The sequence below is a fragment of the Propithecus coquereli genome, unplaced genomic scaffold (genome assembly GCF_000956105.1).
Source record: "Propithecus coquereli isolate 6110/MARCELLA unplaced genomic scaffold, Pcoq_1.0 Scaffold224, whole genome shotgun sequence".
NCBI classification, from domain to species: Eukaryota; Metazoa; Chordata; class Mammalia; order Primates; family Indriidae; genus Propithecus; species Propithecus coquereli.
Window position 1 is genome coordinate 1,790,594 of NW_012147634.1, and position 18,859 is coordinate 1,809,452.

The 18,859-nt window shown below is 42.3% G+C and overlaps 1 protein-coding gene across 1 annotated transcript; it reads left to right on the plus strand.

Moving 5' to 3' along the window:
- The first annotated feature begins 28 nt into the window (after window positions 1–28).
- ISOC1 (isochorismatase domain containing 1) lies at window positions 29–18,455 on the plus strand. The gene is made up of 5 exons (XM_012645081.1): window positions 29–391; window positions 9,904–10,023; window positions 10,127–10,330; window positions 11,887–12,003; window positions 18,075–18,455. Exons 1-5 carry the CDS (start codon window positions 83–85, stop codon window positions 18,219–18,221), a joined length of 897 nt encoding a protein of 298 aa, XP_012500535.1. The 5' UTR covers window positions 29–82; the 3' UTR covers window positions 18,222–18,455.
- Window positions 18,456–18,859: the final 404 nt, after the last annotated feature.

Consider the following 18,859-nt stretch of genomic DNA (forward strand, 5'->3'; position numbering starts at 1 on the left):
CCGCGCGGGCCGGCGCCGGGGGGCGGGGCCGCGGCGGCTGTGTCTGCGCCTCGCTGCCGCCGCGCTCGCAGACGCCGGGAACATGGCGGCGGCGGAGCCGGCGGTCCTGGCGCTGCCCGGCGGCGGCGGCGTGGGCGCGGGGGCGCCGTCGGGCGCGGTGCCGGTGCTCTTCTGCTTCTCCGTCTTCGCGCGGCCCTCGTCGGTGCCGCACGGTGCGGGCTACGAGCTGCTCATCCAGAAGTTCCTCAGCCTGTACGGCGACCAGATCGACATGCACCGCAAATTCGTGGTGCAGCTCTTCGCGGAGGAGTGGGGCCAGTACGTGGACTTGCCTAAGGGCTTCGCGGTGAGCGAGCGCTGCAAGGTGCGCCTCGTGCCGCTGCAGATCCAGGTGGGTCCTGCGGAGACGGCGCGCCCCGCCGCTCCTCCCTGTCCCCGAGCGGTCCCGCGCCGACCCCGTCCCTGCTGCGCTCCTCAGGTGCCCGGAGCCGCCCGCGCGCTGGGCCCTGCGCGCCTGGCTGAGTCGGAAGGGCCGCCCCGCTGTCCCTGGCCTCGGGGAACGTGCTGTCCAAAGGTGACGGTCACCAGCTGTGCCCGGCGGGGCGGGGGCCCCGCGGCGGGTCTCGGCGTCCGCGAACGCCCCCACGCGTGTGGCCCTCAGCCTGCCGCGTCCGCTGTGTGCCGGGAGCAGCTCCCAGCCTCCTGCGCGACCGAAGAGCTGCGCTGTAGCTACTGTGCTTTTGTCTGGGGTTATAGGGAAGCAGAACGGGGAAAAAGAGATTGTGAGGGTATTGGTCTTAGGTTTGTTTCCCGGAGTTGTGTTAGCCACTTGCGGAAACGCAAACTTGTAGGAGTCAAATCCTTTCCCCTCCTCTTCCCAGGCTCTCAGGTCCTTGAGTTTAGGCGGCACCCCACCTTAAGTGCAATCACCATTTGCTTAGCCTCCTCCCAGTCATACATTTGTATCCCTTACACTGAAAAAGACTTTCGACTCCAGGATGGCAGTAGCCTCTTAAATACCCAACTTAAGCTAGAACTCAGTTCCTGGTCCTGCTGGCTGAAAGTTACTATACCCGAGGATTACTTAATAGCATTTTATTTATTTGTTTGGTTTTTAAAAGCCGTGCTCTAATACTGGACAGAACGATCTTCTGTCCTCTTAATGATCAGAGGATTCGCTGGAGAATTTGCATTTTTCAAAGGAAAGAACATAAGGTATAATTTGGGAACTACAATGTCAGTATTTTTTCTTTAGCTGAGAAACCGATAAGCCATTTCTCTTTTGGAGATCAAACTGAAATGTGGCATTTGGGGTTAAAGGGGATTTCAATACTCAAGTGTTATTTTCTTTCTTTTTTTTAAAAAAATTTATGGATACATAATAGTTGTACATATTTATAGGGTCCATATGATATTTTGATGCAAGCATACAATGTATAATGACCAAATCAGGTTAATTGGGATATCTGTCACCTCAAACATTTATCATTTCCTTGTGTTGGGAACATTCCACATCCACTCCTTTAGTTATTTTGAAATATACAGTAAATTATTGTGAAGTAAATTGACCTGTTGTGCTCCTGAACAGTAAATGTTATTCCTACATTCTGACTGTATTTTTGTACCCATTAACAGTGTCATTTTCTGAGGATTATTCCCAAGTTTTTTTTCAGCTGTAGTTGGCAGATAAATTGGTGAATTTTCCCATTACCCCAACACCTATGCCAGAAGCATCCAAAGCAGGTACTTTAACCTGGATAAAGTTCCTGTGTTCAGAGGACAAAGTCTGTGAGATTACACTATCCACCCCTGGAGGGCCAGGAAGTGGGTAGATAGTCATCAGATACCCCAGGATTCGACCTGCTGCCCTGGTGCTTAAGATTCCCCACTTTTATGCCTTCTGGTGTTTTCATGTCTGACACCTCTGTGCAGCCCTCCTTGTCAGTCTGTTTAGATTACTGCTGCCAAAATACCTAAGATGTTGGATACACCTTTGATAAATACATTTATAAAGGCAAGAGTCCAAATATTAGCTGAAAAGGTCTGGAGCTGTACTGAGGATACAGACTTCTCTGTGAAGCATTTCCTGTCGTGGCTGGGAGGGTGGCAGGGCTCTTACTTAAGGCAATGACGTGCCAAACTAGGGCCCCAGCGTCCTCCGCAAGGTCCTCCCCCCACCAAGGTAGGATATTTATATTTCAAAAATTTCAAGATCTTGGTCTGACAACTCTTTTTAATTAAACATTCTAGAAATTAATGTAAATGTATATGCCTGAAATGTCTTGTACATTCTCAAAAGAAATTATATAATCCTGGCTACTTGTGGCTTTTGAAGTATTTTGCTTGGTATAGGAGATTATGTATAGTTAATTTTTTGTGGTGATGTTTAAAATAAGAATTATAATAGCAATACTTTGTTCCATCTTTTAAAAATGTTATTTTTTCACCGAATAGTACAAGAATTCTTAAAAATCAGTTGTATATTTTACTCTTTATATACTTTATATTTTTAAATAATTAAAAATATTTTTCTTTTATATTATCTCATTTTACTAATTATAATACTTTGACTTTTCCAGCCAGATGCCTCTCCTAGCTTTGAAGTAGATAATGTAAAGGGATATATATAGATACTATATACTTTCTGATACCTATTTATAGCTATATAAGGAGGTATATACACACATACACACTTGTGTATGTTCTCTAAGAAGAGAATGGAAATATATTGCTTTTCATGACTACCAGACTATATTTTTTGGAACCCAACTGTGTAATCCTAGAGACATGGACGTGTTTTGGTTAGAAGAGACCATAGAGTCCGTTCCACAGATGGGTGAGTGGCAGCTGTCAGTGCCTGGCACAGGGAATGCAAACTTGGAGTCCATTCTTGTTCCTTACCTTATAAGCCAACTCTTTCACTTCTAGGAAGAGCAGAACATACAGAGGTAGAGAGGTTAGGAATTTGCCCCAGGTTACATGACAAAGCGTGTGTAGATCTTCACAGCCAACCAGAGAATTCCTATTTTCATGTTCAATGAGTATATTGAGCAGTCTGGAAAACAAGCCACAAACTTGAGCTTTTATTCGTTCATTGGTGTTGATGCTGCTCATGGTTCTTTGGAATAAATGCCTGCCACTTAGGAAGACATGGAGGCCCTCCTGTTAGTCGCACTATGGGAAATGGTAGGCCCCTTCTCTGAGCTGGGTCAGGGAGCACAAGTTTGGCCACGTGTAGTCCATTGCGTAAATAGCTTGCTTTATTATTTCCTCAGACTTCGGCTCTGGAGCCTCAGTGCCCCAGTCTCACATAGTATTATTTTGGAATGTATTCTTAATTTGCATAGGGGCCTGAGTTTGCCTTCATGCTTATTCTGTTAATGGCTGGTGACCATGTGAAACACAGTGGCTGCTTAATGCCCCACTGCATCTGTGGTGAGTTAGCGGTTCTAAGGGAACTGATCTTTAAGACACTCGTTCCCAGTGTTAGGCTATGGTAACTTTTTAGCGTCTTCTTTTCTTAAATATTCTGTCAAAGTGTCTGGCTGTCTGCTGACAGCTCAGGTAGCTGAAGGCATAGCTCATGTTTCATGCATGGGGTATGTGTCAGCAACTTTGTCAAATGCTTGAAGTCTGATGCATTTTGAGACACAGGGGAAATAATGTAAATGAGAGGATTGTATAGTGGGAATTCAGGTCATTTTTATGACTTACAAGTTTTAATTTTTCGGAAGGTATTTTCTAAGTTTAAATTAATGGAAACATTTAACTGTGGAAACTCATGTAAATCTGACATCATACCACTACCAGTGCATTTTCCAGCCTGTGACCCGGGAAGACGGGACCCACGCGGAAGAGAGGAGGAGACGGACGTGTGAGAGTGAGGGAGGCCAGTGAGGGGGTGTTCCTTCTGACGGGGGCAAGGGCTTTGGCAGCTTTGTGTGGCCAGAGGGTAAGGGCTTCCCTGGGAAGGTTATTTGGACCTTTTCCTGAGATGGGTAATTGGGAGGGGATTCTGCTGCAGCTTTCATTTTCTTGGAACTTTATTACTATTATTATTATTAATATTTTAAACAGGGGCGTGGGAATTTTATAGCTAGAAGAAGCTGAAGAGTTCATGGTGGGAGGGGAGGGAAGGCAGGGGGAAAGGAATCTGGCCCGCCTTTGTCTTGCTCGTTTGAAGGTGGTGGTTTTTGATTTCAGGACCTTTGCTGCAGGAGTGTGGCAAGAAGGCCAGGTAGGCGAGCTAATGCTCAGAGGTCTGAGAAACAGGCATGGTACGTCCTGGGCGTGGGTGTGCTGTCAGGGGCACTGAGAAAAGACTGCTGGTCCTGAGGTTGTGGGTATTGTCTCCACCCCATTGGTTTGATGGGGGAAGGGAGGGGGAGGGTGTCACTTAAAAAAAATATGTAACATTCTGGAATAATACCCAAAGCATTGCGTACCTTTTGCTCCTTGTGAATACATTAGAGGATACCTATAAATAAACTGTGTTTCAGAGTAGGAGCCATGATCTGCATCTGAATTGTTTTTCTTTCATTTACTTAGCCAATCCTAACGTAGATTCAGATGTCCTTATGTTCCTGCCTCTGCCCAGCTTCACCTTCACCCCAGGCAGAGGCACAGTCTAAGCAATCCTTCCATCCTTGGTCTCGGGTGGGGGGAGACAGCTGGCCTGCCTTCAGGAGTGAGAAAGCTCGTACTTTAATTGATAAGCCACAGTTGTCACCTTATGCCAGTGACATCAATGTTTGCAGTAGGTGAATATGTTGTAAAAATAAGAGCAAAATAAATATCCCCTTGCAGCTTAAATTAAAAAGCCCCAAATGTGTTTCTCCAGGAACAAATTATGTCTTGGTAACGTGGTAAGTCTGGTGACCTCTGGAAATCCACTTTATGAATTACTTTCCTAATTCTACAGACTATGTTATCATAACAAGTTCTGCAGTATTTCTCTACATATATTTATAGGTTTCTGCAGGGATCATAATAGTAAATATTTAACCTCATTAGAGTTAAGTTTTTTTTTTTTTTAACATATGCTGAGTTTTAGAGTGTAGTGTTTCATAGATTAGGAATGTCACAATAGCCTAAGACATTTGTTGATTGATTACATGAAGCTCATTTAAGCCTTGAGATAGCCCCATGAGGTAGATACTATTTTTCTTGCTGTGTTTCAGATAAGAAAACTGCGTTTGGAAATGTTAATGATTTACCCTAGATCCCGTAATTGAAATTAGTGAAATTGAGATTTGGACTCAGATTCTAATGCCTACCGGCTTGTGCTGTTTAGGGAATCCTTGTAACCTGAGGAAGGCAAATCACAGACTTCTGCTTTAAGTGACTTGACATCAGAGCAAGGCCTTACTCTAGCTGTGGTAATCTGATTTCCTTGGAAACACTTCGGAGTGAAATAATGATATCCCAGACCCCCTTTTGGACTCCCTCCCAAGCGGATCATTGCTATTTTGTGACTCTAACAGACTACCAAACTTTTTTAAACATCACCTTTACAGTTCTGTGCTTTAATCATTCCTAAAGATATACAGATTACTCACCGTAGTAGTTTGCTAGGAGCTGCTGTAACAAAGTGCTGCAGACTGAGGGGCTTAACCAACAGAAATTTTTCTCACAGTTCTGAAGGCAAGAAGTCCAAGATCAAGATGTCAGCAAGGAGCATCTGTCCCGTGCCTCTCTCCTAGCTTCTGGTGGTTGCCTGGCAATCTTTGGTCACCCCAATCTCCACCTTGGTGTTCACAAGGCATTCTCCTGTGTGCATGTTTGCCCCTGTCTGTATGTCCCCTTTTTATAAGGACACCAGTCACAGTGGTTTAGGTACCCGCCCTACTTCAGTATGGCCTTATCTTAACTAATTATATCTGCACTGACCCTTTGTCCAAATAAGGTCACTTTCTGAGGTTCTAGGGGATAGGACTTCATTATATGAATTTGGGAGGACACAATTCAACACGTCACTCCCCATGCATTACTTTTATGGAGAGAATAGAGCTGGTGTACAGTTTATCACGAAACCGGGCCAGCTACCGTGTACGTGCCTGTCTTTAGTAACCAGGGGGACTGACAGAGCCCTTTGCAGATGTAGCGGTCATTGCTGGGCATTGGTCAGAGCACGTGTGGTGAAGAAGGGTAGGTGCTGGCATGATGACAGTAATAATGGGGCGGGTGAGAGAAAGTCTTTTGAATATGAAATCGAAGGTCAAATCCCAGCTGTGACAGTTCTTAAGAGAGTAGACAAAACATTTATACTCGAATCTCTTAAACTTTTGTTTGAGCAAGTCATTGGCTGTGATCAGCTTTTTATATTTAAATATATATATTTGTATATTTATCATGTGCATGTATAGGAATGTGTAGGTACATAGATATATGAAAGTGTGCAGATACACACACATATATTTCTATGTGATTTCTTCATGCTTCTAGAATATGCAGTAATCTGCAATTGCCACACTTTTTATTAATACTGCTGGTGAAATTTGGTCATGTCCATTTTTAATTTGCTGTGGCAGGATTGGCTGTCTTGCAGTTGTGACATACAAATATTTGACTACTGGCCATATTTTTAGTTGTCTAAAAGATTTTGGTTTAAGAGAAATTTATGAGTCAAAGTAAGAAGTGTCTGAGTTATAGAGTTATATCATTTTAACAGCCTGTTGGAATTCATGTGGATTTGGGGTGGGGGATTGGGTCAGACATGGTTAGAATTTTTCAGTTTGCTTTTGGTAGCCTCAAAACCTCCTTTCTGGCTTGTAAGGGATGAAGATTATTTCTAAAGTAGCATCTTTTTGCCAACTACCATAGCATAGAGAGACCATTTTTTTAAATTAACCTTTTTATTTTAGACAATTTTAGATTTACAACAAAATTGCAAAGGTAGTACAGAGAATTCCTGTATTTCTGTACCCAAATTCCCATGTTGTTAACATCTTACATTACTGTGGTACATTTGTCACAACCAAGGAACCAACATTGTTACCTTACTGTTAACTAAACTTCACACTTTATTCAGATATCACTGGCTTTTCCCTAGTGTCCTTTTTCTATTCCAGGAACCAGCCCAGGATACCAATTACATTTAGTTGTCATGTCTCCTTTGGCTCCTCTGGGCTGTGACAGTTTCTGAGACTTTAATTGTTTTTAGTGACCTTGACAGTTTTGAGGTGTATGTCAGATATTTTGGTAGAATGTCCCTCAGTTTTGGTTTGTGTGATATATTTCTCGTGGTTAGACTGGGGTTGTGGGATTTTGAGAGGAAGATCCTGAAGGTCATTCTCATCACATCAAATCAAGGGTGCATATTATCGACACGACATTGGTAATTATATTAATTTTGATCACCAGACTGAGACACGTCTGCCAGATTTCTCCACGCTAAGTTACTGTTCCCCTCTATACTCTCAAGAAGCAAACTACTAGGTGCAGCCACATTCAAAGGAATATGGAGAGTGAAACAGAGATACTTCCCACAGCACATCAGGGGCATGTGGAGAGTGTAAAAGGTAGAGCATTTTCGATTCACTAAGTTATAACCAGTCTTTGCATATAAATGTGCCTTGCCTCTGTAGTCTCTGTGGTTTCTTCTTAGTTTACTGAAAGTTTATGGATGATGAATTCTTGTACTAGAAAGGTTTTGCATAGTGGTGAGGATTTCAGGGCTGCATTTTGTGACCTCCTGGGTTTGTGTCTAATACGACATACATCTGATGTGGTCTCTTGTTCGGAATAGGAGACCTCACAGCTAAAATGAGGTGCAGGGAAGCACCAAGTAATGAGAACTCCCAGAGCCTGCAAGTCTGTATGTTTAGGATTTCTGGGTAGGTAAAACTTTACTCCTTTAAATGGGCTTACTTAAAATATTTTGACCGGTTTATATTGTAGTCCTTCTGAAATACTATATAATTTAACATTTTTAAAATTAACATGTTAGAATGATGTTTTCCTAACTTATAACAGCTTGTTACTTCTTTACCAGAGGCTTAGACTATAGAACGATTTGCGTTTTTGATCTGTTTTTACTGTATTTTGAATCTTTTCTGTTTCTTGCTGCTGTCAGTTTGCCTGCCCCCAGCAATTACTTTTCTGATTTGCTGTTTATAACCTTTTGTGAATTTAGAATCCAGACAACCAAAGTTTTTAGGAATGTATACAGTTAGTCAATATAGTCTGAGATAGGATCTGAGAGCTGGAATCCTCAGCAAGGGTAAGCCCTAAACGTGTTAGTTAACGGCCACCACCACACTTCCGTAACTGCCCCGGGTTGCATTTTGCACCCTCGCTGCGTGTCCCACCTGTTGTAGAATGGTGAGGTTGGCTGAGTTGCATTACTGTTATTTCAGATAGGCCAGTTGAAGACAAACTGCTTTATATAGTATGCCCGAAACACATTGTGAATGACTAAGAACCCGTGATTCACATTTATAAAAAGAAAATATGTAGATTTGAGTGTTTTGAACCATTTAATGTTTACTGAGAATTTAAAATACGTAGTCAGAAATAAATAGTGACTGGTTTTTAAAATGGCATCCTAAATTCACAAAAATTTGCCTTCCTTATATATACATACCATCCTCACTGATTCTGAAAATGACCAAAATGGAGGCATAATACTTGCATTAAAAAATTAAGTAAGGAAATGACCAAAGCTAGGATATCTAATGCTTGAATCTTTATTTTAACCACACTTTATTGGAAATGTAGGAAAACCCTATACATAGCATTAGAATTATAGGTGGCTCTCACCTTCTAACATGAATTTGGTGTTATACTGTATATGGTTTATCAGTACATATCTAGAGAGTCAGTACCAGAGGGAGATTAAAGTGCCAGAGTCTCTCAGACCAGGACCTAGATCAAATAAAGTACAAGCCGATTAGAGCAGTTATATCATTAAGGATAAAAGGTTTTTTTAATGATTCGTTTTTATATAGTAATTGTTTCCTGAGAGTCTGCCACGTGCAGACATACTAAGGCAGGGTGTCCGGCTGTGCTGGTGGCGAAGGCACCACCTTGTCATTGGGACGCAGACTCCTCCAGACTGTTATTAATAATTGTTATCAGTGGGTGGGTTTAAGGGGAGCCAAACAGGATAATTACAGGGGAGATGCACTTCATTTAACCGTGATGAAGTGCCTGCATGTTATTTCTTTGCATTTTTTTGAACTCTAAAAGTTATTCTTGAGAATAGCATCTTAATATTTCTGTCTTGATGATACCAGTAATTCTGGATTTGTTTCTGTCTGGTTTTTTGTTGTTGTTGTTGTTTAGTTTTTATGTTCCCTAGTCTTCTGCCATAGATTATTTTAAATTCTGCTTTTAGCACTCATAAGCAGTACTGTCACCAAATTTAAGTTTTTTACTATTGTGACTTTTTTTATGATTATAAAGGAAACATGTTTTTAAATAACGTTCAGGAAATGTGTTTAAATAACATTTGGAAAATATAAGAAAGGTATGAAGAAAAAAATTCCCAAAGCCCCAATTATATAACCACTGTTAATATTTTCAAATACTGTATCTGCATTATATTCTAAACATTTTTTCTTGGATGTTACAAATTCTTTGAGAACATATATACATACGTGTTTTTTTAATTGGCTAAAAAATGTTTTGTTATGTGAATATGTTAAAATTTGTTAAATCATTTCTGTGTTTTTGGCCCTTGGTTTATTTCTGATCTTCATTATCGAAAGCAATTCAGAGATCATCTTTTCAGAGATCATAATTTTTTTCCTGCAATTCAGATACTTTATTTTGGGTAATAGTTGTAGAAATTGACTTACTGGATCAAACAGTAGGAAGATTTTTCTTCCTTAGTGACCTCCACTGAAAATAAATGTCATTGTATAACAAGTGCTAAATCATTCTTTTTTCTTTTTTCTTCAGCTCACTACCCTGGGAAATCTTACACCTTCAAGCACTGTGTTTTTCTGCTGTGATATGCAGGAAAGGTTCAGACCAGCCATCAAGTATTTTGGGGATATTATTAGTGTTGGACAAAGATTGGTATGCTTGTTTATTTTTTCCAGTTTGCTCTAGCATGATATACCGTCATATATACACACATATGTACATTGCTCATTCTTTTTGTGTCTGGTTATTGTTTCAGTTGCAAGGGGCCCGGATTTTAGGAATTCCAGTTATTGTAACAGAACAATACCCTAAAGGTCTGGGAAGCACTGTTCAAGAAATTGATTTAACAGGTGTAAAACTGGTACTGCCAAAGACCAAGTTTTCCATGGTGTTACCAGAAGTAGAAGCAGCATTAGCAGAAATTCCTGGAGTCAGAAGTGTTGTATTATTTGGAGTAGAAGTAAGTACCTGGTATTATGTTTTGAGCACAATATCATTTATAGAAAACTGGATATTTCCAGAATGCAGTTTGGGATGTAGAATGCCATGTAGGTGATGATAGTGATGGAAACAGCCACCATGTATTAAGTGCTCGGTATTTCCATGGCACTGACCTATGCACTTTGTGGCTGTTAACTCATTAAGCGCCTTCCTATCACAAATGAGGAAACTGAAATACAGAGATGTTATGTGATTTGCCTAGGGTTGGACAGCTAGTAAGGGATAGAGCTGGATTTGAATCTAGGCCGACTGATTCTTGGGCTTATACTTTTAACCACTGCCTTCGGAACATATTTTTATCAAGGCATTATTTTTATTTCTATATTATAGGATTTCACTTAGGTCATATTTTTGTGCTAGTAAAACCTTAGAGGTCATGCAGTTCATTGTCCTTCAAATTTGAATCATATACATATCCTTTTATAAGAAAAAAATACTCATGGATTTCCTGATGCTGATTTCAACTAATTTATTCCTAGCTTTTAAACAACTATAAAACTAAAATTTTAAAAATTATGAACAAAATTGTAAAAACAAATAAAAATAATATAGTTATGATATTTTAAAAGTAGATTTTATAGTGGTGGGTTTTGATAGTAGAACTATACTGGCTCAGATTTAGATGTACATTAAATATTTCTGTATTTGAGTGCAATAATGACAGTATGAAGGAAGCCTATCTGTATAAATATGTGAAAGCAAATGCTGTTGCTGGCTTTGCCCTTTTTTTTTGCTTGTTCATCATAATTAGACCTTATGCTTAATCAAAATTGTCTTTGGGCATTCCTCCAATGCTAATTTTAATGAGGTGTCAGTTGGTAAGTCTCCAGAATGCTCTAGTCTTGTGAAGATAAGGTTGACATGGCATTATTGAAATGTGCTTTCATTGGTTGTATACATAACTCAGTTATTGTTGAAGCGTGTTTTTACCTATATTCTTTGTTAATGAATTGTTGCGAGTTAACACCTACAAAGACGGGATGTGTATAAACATTTGCTGGTGATGTGAACTGGGTATTGTTTGCTCGTGTCATCATTTATTTTTAACTTGGCCTATCTTCACTACTGGGTGCCTTGCAATCACTCGGTTTTCCCACTACTCTCTGTCTGCAGTGCTGCAGGCTCCTTTTGCATGTTGGGCACTTGGCGTGAAGGCAGAAGTAAATCCAAATGCAAGTGGCTCCAGAATTGAGTGGTGGTAGTCAGCTTTATGAAGGTCATCCAGGTGACACGGAGAAAAATGTTTGAAAAATTCTCACAGAACTCCAAGAACATGTTTAAGGTCCCTAGTATCAGACCTTGATGTCACTCAATGCTTGATTTTACAAATGAGTAATCCAAAGCCAGAGATGCTGTTTTATGTCAAGATTACCTAGCTAATCGGAGGCAAAGCTAGATGTAGAGCAAGGTTCTTATATATGCGGTGCTCTTTCTGCGTTATCATGTTGTTGCACCTTTGCGAAAATGCTTCTAGTTTACCGTATCATTACATGTGCTTTTTTACTTTCCTGCTAGACTCATGTGTGCATCCAACAGACTGCCCTGGAGCTAGTTGGCCGAGGAGTCGAGGTCCATATTGTTGCTGACGCCACGTCCTCGAGAAGCATGATGGACAGGATGTTTGCTCTCGAGGTGATTGTCCTGCTTGAAAGGAAGTCATTCGTCGAGCTTTCCGAGTGAATAGGAGAGTACTGGATTAGTAATGAAAGGTTACCTCCTAAATTTGAGCTTGGTCTGACGCTATCAGACTCATTGATTTTATACTGGCTAACTTTGAGGTCTCATTGCCATATCCTATTTTATATACTGTCTCCTCCCTAGATCTGGACTTCAGAGTTGCCCAAAGCTCCTTTACATCTTTGTCCCGACTGTGCTTTCATGCATAGACTAAGAGAGAGATTCCAAGAAGCCTAACCTGAACCGGTTAGAAGTTTGCAAATTGAAAACAGCTCACCTGGGTTTAACTCAGCCAAGATCTAGCCAAAAACCTGGGCAGAGCGGGCCTAAACCTGGTTCAGCCTCATCTAGTGGGCCCTCTGTGTCCGTGGGTTCCACATCCATGGATTCAACCAACAGTGGATCAAAAATATTCAGGGAAAAAGAATTGATAAAAATAACATAAAAAAGATATAACAAATATTTGCATAGCATTTGCGTTGTATTAGGTATTATAAGTAATCTAGAGATCATTTAAAGTATACAGAAGGGTGTGCATAGGTTATAGGCAAACACCGTGCCATTCTATATCAGGGACTTGAGCAGATTTTGGGATCTTGGCAGTAGGGTGGGGGTGGGGGTTTCTAGAACCAGTTCTTCATGGATACTGGGGACAACTATATTAGGTTTCTTCAGACTTGAAATTTTGGAACTAGGGAGTGTGTTACTGACTGGACACCATTCACATACAGTATTTCATAGCTCTCTGACACTGGGTGTCACAGTGTCCCGCAGTCAGGGAGTCAATGCTTCTCTGTCATTATTGCCTAACAGTAGTCTGTCTTAAGCATTTTCTATTCCAAGACTGTTAAAAAGCAAATTACCACGTAATCTTGGGAAACATTCACTCCATGTTGGATCTCTCCCTCTCTCTCTCCTTCTTTCGTACTTAATTCTAATTCTGTAATGATTTTAGAGTAATGTACATGTGGATTTAATAGCAGGATTCTTTAACTGTTTATTTTTTATTGAGAATGAGAAATACAGGTTTTTGGTTTTTTATTTTTTGAGATCCTCCAGTGTTCCATGTACGAGCTGGCCTGTGAACTGCTTTCTCTGCTGGATTGCGAAGTCTTCTCTTTCTCGGCAAGATTGCTAAGTCATCTCTTTAGCCAAAAGGTTCTCCAGGGTGGTAAGGTGGGACGCATGGGAAAGGGGAGGCCTTGTCAGAGGAGAGAGAAGAGCGAAGGGCCGTGGGGAGAGCGAGGCAGAGACAGAGGTCGCTGGCAGCAGCAGTTGTCCGAAGGCCCTGGCTGGCCATCCCTTCTCCGTTATTCCTGAAGCAGGGAGTCCCACACTGGGATTATAGGTAGAAACAGTTTTAGTTTTGTTAAACTATTTTCCAGTTTATTTAGACTGTTGGGTTCTCCGGTCACTAGGTACTAAGTCTCAGCAAAGATCTTTAAGCCATGCTTACAGTCATGAATTAATCAACTTCCACTTTTCAAGTTTCCTTAGTAACCCGAACTTAAACACTTCTGCCGCCAGGTCCCCGCTGCCCCAGCAAGCAGCTCTTTTCTTCTGTGGGTGAACCTTTATTACGATGCCGAGGTCCAGAACCTTGGAAGTACAAAACTAAAATCATACAGACAAAACAAAACCTGACTTGCTTGTAAAGACATTTGAAGGGCTTTTCTCCCTACATCCATGTAAGTTTCTTAGACATGTCCTATTATGGTATTTGTACAGAGAATTTCGATTGTTGGCAGTTCTGTCTTACCACCGAACTTGGAAACATACTTAGCTAATTACCACGGGAACCTCCTGCTCCGACACGCAGTGTGTCATCTTACGGATTAGGAGTCCGCGTAGTCGGGTGGGGATCGAGTGATGTGGGTGTGAATGCAGGGTCTCGTGTTTTGTAAGACTGTGCGCTTGAGCACGTTATGTCACCCCTATGCCTCAGATTTGTCATCAGTGAAACGGAAGTGGTCAAAGCAGCTATCTCGTGGGATTTTTGTGAGAGTGAAATGAGACGATGTATTGATGGCAGTTAGTACGGTGCTGACACAGTAAATACTGAAATGCCAGCTGCTGCTTTTTTTTTAATTGTTATGATTTGTTGTCTTCGTGAGGTTAGTCTTACCAGAAATGTATAAGAATATAACTTCCAAGACCCAAAAAAGACTAGTCCTGAGTTCCGAGAAGAGAAGGAAAGAACCTGTGGTCTGGGGTGGATTTAGAAGGGCCCGGAGTAGCCCGCATCGGCTGAGGTTCGAGAGTGAGGGTGGGAGGAAGAATGATCCTGGATCAGATCAGGTGGTGATGGGGAGGACCTGCCAGATCACAGACTTTTCCCCTTAATCTTATTAAATAATTTGATATGGAGGTGATTTAATTTGTCCCTAAATGTGGGGGACAAATGTTAAGTTTTTTTTTTCTATAACTATGTAAATTAAAATAGCATTGTGGTCAGCTCCCCTTCTACTTTATACCTTTAGAACATAACTGTTTAATTGCCAACTCTACCCTTATGGCCTATTAAGATTATTACACTAATAAGATTTATAGTTTACATTGTTGAAACTTCACTATGCCAGGATCTGAGGCATGGGCTTTATTCAATAAATGTTTTCTGAGCAGCTGTCCTCTGAAAGGCATTGTTTCTTTCAACTAATAACTGTACAGTAAATGCAGAAGAATATAGAATCAAACCCTCTCTTGAACTTGATGTCCTTGTGCTTCTGGGGAGTTTTAGTGTTGCTTGGAAATTTAATGGGTTTAGTCTTTTATTTCCCCCTCTCTGAAGCTTTCATGCCTTTGTGCACTTGCATTTTCAGGTTTGTGGGTCAGAGCAAACTTTCTTTTCCTTTGGCCTAGCTGGACCGGTTTGCAAGTGTAAGGGAAGAACTTCAAAAGCCTGGTGTACATGTACCCATGTGCATTAAACAGCTGCAGTTTTAATTGCCCCGTTTTTGGCCAGGAGAGACAGTGGGCTTGTGACCAGTATTGCCAGGCTGGTGGGCAGAAACCTGCCAGGTATATCTGGAAAGCTGCTGCTGTTCTTTCTGCTCAGCCACCTTTCCGGTTGGGGCAGGGCAGGCTCTGTGGGAGGGTCTGAGCCTGATCTAAAACCTTTGCAGATTGCTAAGCCGTGCCTTCCCCTGATACAGGTTCCTGGCTGGATGATTTTAAAACCCGATCAGTAATGGCTACATCTCAATCGTGACTCTAAGTAGTATTGTGTAGGTGTCATTTACTAAAATGTATTTCTGTGTCACACACATCCTACCCTGTCCCTGCCCTGGTGACCTGACTCTAGCATCACTGAGGCTTGTTGGGGCAGAATGGACCAGGCTTGGCTCAGTGGAGCACTAGGGAGGGCGGGGCGTGGTGGACCGGCTTCTTCCCGGGCACCAGATTTCCTCCTTGGATCTTGGAACAGATGCTTTCCCTCCTGCCTCACCGAGGAACTAGAGAGAGATGAGCGAGGGCTGGCCTTTGTTGGAGGTCGGAGTGTACAGTAAAGCATGCTCCCGGACACTGAACGTCTGCGATTCGGATCCACACCGGATCACTGCAAGTCCACTGAGTCGGCAGTGGGCAGGAGGGAGGGCAGGGCCAGGCAGCAGCTGGGCAGGGAGAGCGGGCTTGAATGGCCGTTCTTGTGCGTCTGCACCTGGTCTTACATTTGTTCTCCGCCTTCCAGTGTGAAGCAAGCACATGATCTTTGGACATTTTTGAAAGGTTTTGTATGATAGTCAGTTGACTAAAAAGCAAGGAGGAGGAAATTAGAATTTCCACGAGTCTAAAAAAAAACTCAGGGATAACTCGCCCCCGTAATTTTCCGAACTAATAGCCTTGTCCTCTCCCTTCCTACATAACTTCCTGTTGTTTTCCCGTTCCTAGAGAGCTGTGGTTAGCTGTTCTGCACGCTCTTCTGTACTGGTTGTTGAGGTTAAGGAGGTTGAGCTCATAGCCCCTGCTGTGTCCTCAGGGCTGGAAAGGAAGAGTCGCCAGCCGTGGAAAGGACGGCTCTGCTGCTGCCCAAGCACCTGAAGGCAGGTTTGCTCCCGCTTCCCAGCCATGTCCTGGCTGTGCAAGTGCTTCTTGGGTTTTTTCCTCTGACTTGCCTAGGAATGGGCTCTAACCACTTATTTTCTCAGGATTCTGGAGCGCAGCAGCCGTCCCCAGCCTTTCTGGCACCAGGGACAGGTTTCCTGGAGGACCAGTTTTCCAGGGGCAAGGCTGGGGCGGGGTGGGGAGGCGGGGCCCAGGCGGGGAGCTGCGGGGCTGGCCCGCGTGCTCACTTCCCGCTGTGCGTAGCCCACCGCCAGACGGGTCACAGAAGACAGTTTTTCCACAGAGGCGGGGCAGGGCTGAGCTCTGAGGCCGGCGCCTCACAGGCCTCCAGCCAGGGGTTGGGGACTGGGGGTTGGGGACCAAGGTTGTAGTGGATGCTTTTTGTGATAAGAGTTTGCCCGTTTTTCCCCTCAGGGTTTCTGATAACAAATACATCCAGAGAATTAATCTCTGCGGTAGAATTCCCTTCTCCCCCCTCCTCCCTCCCTCCCTTCCCTTGCCTTTCTCTCCCTCTTCCCCTGCTTGAGATTTCTCTCTTTAGTGACTAGTTCCACTGGAGCAGTGTGGCAAGGACATTCTTTGACCTGTCAGTGAACCACCCAAAGATCTTTGCTGAGACTTAGTACCTAGTGACTGGAGAACCCAACAGTCTAAATAAACTGGAAAATAGTTTAACAAAATTAAAACTGTTTCTACCTGTAATCCCAATGTGGGACTCCCTGCTTCAGGAATAACGGAGAAGGGATGGCCAGCCAGGGCCTTCGGACAACTGCTGCTGCCAGCGACCTCCGTCTCTGCCTCGCTCTCCCCATGGCCCTTCGCTCTTCTCTCTCCTCTGACAAGGCCTCCCCTTTCCCATGCGTCCCACCTTACCGCCCTGGAGAACCTTTTGGCTAAAGAGATGACTTAGCAATCTTGCTGAGAAAGAGAAGACTTCGCAATCCAGCAGAGAAAGCAGTTCACAGGCCAGCTCGTACATGGAACACTGGAGGATCTCAAAAAATAAAAAACCAAAAATTATATACTCTTGTCTAATGACTCTAAAGCGTTTATGATGGCAGCAGTGGCAGCGGCTCCATTGTCATCCGGTGGCACGTTCTTGAGCTTCACACGAGGCTCTTCTACCACTGTCATTTCTAGACAGGGGAATTCTTACAGGAAGAACTCACATGCTGTAGGTCAGATGTTTGGGGGCAGAAAGGAGAAATTAAGAATTGTTTTAATTCTTACAGTAATTTTAATGCAATTAAAAACTTTAGTTATATAAAATTGGATAATAAATTACTAAGGAAGTATTGTAGACAGGTACAGTTATATTCATAGCACAGTGTAATGGAGCTTTAGAAGTATTACTGTCCACCCCATTCTTCAATAAACAGCTACTAAATGCCAGGAGTGCCAAGCTTAACTGTTAATATGCATCATGATCTCATGTCTCGTTAAGCTACAGAGGGGGGAATGTGATCAGAGGTACCTTTTTTTTTTTTTAAATATCAGTAGTAGAAATAGAAATAAAATAGTTTAATAAATTTAGGAGTTAGTCAATAGCAGTCCTCATCTGAGTGAGTGAATGGGTAAGAGAGGAAGCACAAATCTGCAAGTGGCGTTGGGAAATAGCAATTGAAATTATCTAAATATTCAGTGATTGTCTGTCTCCCTCATCTCTCATGTGTACAGTTATCAGCCTTGATAATCCTGTTCCTGGCATATGCAGGTCAAACATTGGCTACCTGTTTCCTTTTACTTGTTTCTAATCTATTTTAGTAGTACTGAGAATAATCATATTAACCTTGTGGTGCGGCTAGTTTTGAAATCATCCCCATCCCTGAATTTGACGGCACAGCCGGGGGACCAGGGCTTTAGTAGAGGATGCTGATTATTGTGTCCCAGCACACTGTTGCTGTTTTAAAATAGTGTTCATTCCTGTGCTCACTTCTTGTTTTGTCCTTATTCTTTTTTTGAAGCGTCTTGCTCGAACTGGGATCATAGTGACCACGAGTGAGGCTGTTCTGCTACAGCTGGTGGCTGATAAAGACCATCCAAAATTCAAGGAAATTCAGAATCTGATTAAGGCGAGTGCTCCAGAGTCAGGTCTGCTTTCCAAAGTATAGGACATTGGAAGGACTGGTCTGCTACTAGGACTCTCAGCCCACACAAGCTCTTATCTCTACTAGAATTAAAATGTTAAGTCAAAATCGGCTCCTTTTTTGCGCCTCTTAGTGAAACTTAACTGGCTAGACCCTTTGGGTACCAGCATTTAGTTACAAATGTCAAAGGCTTCGGGTGCTGCTTACCTTCTTTTTTTGTTAATGTGCTTTTATTTATTGAAAAAAAATTACAATGAAGGTGCCTGTTTTGTCTATACTGTATACACTAATCATAACTTTCAAAAGTCCACACTCTTGTGAAGTTTTCTTAAATTGTGCACTTTAAAGAAAAAAAGTGCCAATAATGATTTGGCTTTTGTATTATTGTAAGTTGTATGTTATAATGTTAATGTGGATTTAGCGCTTTTACTTTACAGGTTGATTGAAATAGGATTGTTAGACGTGAATTTAAAAACAGGGCTCTGGATCGTGTTGCCCAGTTCCTTCACAATGTTGTCGACTTGCTGAGTTGCACTGATCTAACCATACCAAACTGTGTTGAATAATTTTATGTCTTTCTTGATCATACTGATTTTCTTATTCTGGTCACCGTCACTAATTCTCTGCTAGTGTTCTCTGTTATAGCCGAATCTTTTACCTAG

Bases quoted from the DNA above. Each gene is read 5' to 3' on its own strand.
- ISOC1 (XM_012645081.1), top strand. From the start codon at position 83: ATGGCGGCGGCGGAGCCGGCGGTCCTGGCGCTGCCCGGCGGCGGCGGC. The intron at 392-9,903 runs GTGGGTCCTGCG...TTTTTTCTTCAG, and splicing joins TCGTGCCGCTGCAGATCCAG to CTCACTACCCTGGGAAATCT. The intron at 10,331-11,886 runs GTAAGTACCTGG...CTTTCCTGCTAG, and splicing joins TTGTATTATTTGGAGTAGAA to ACTCATGTGTGCATCCAACA.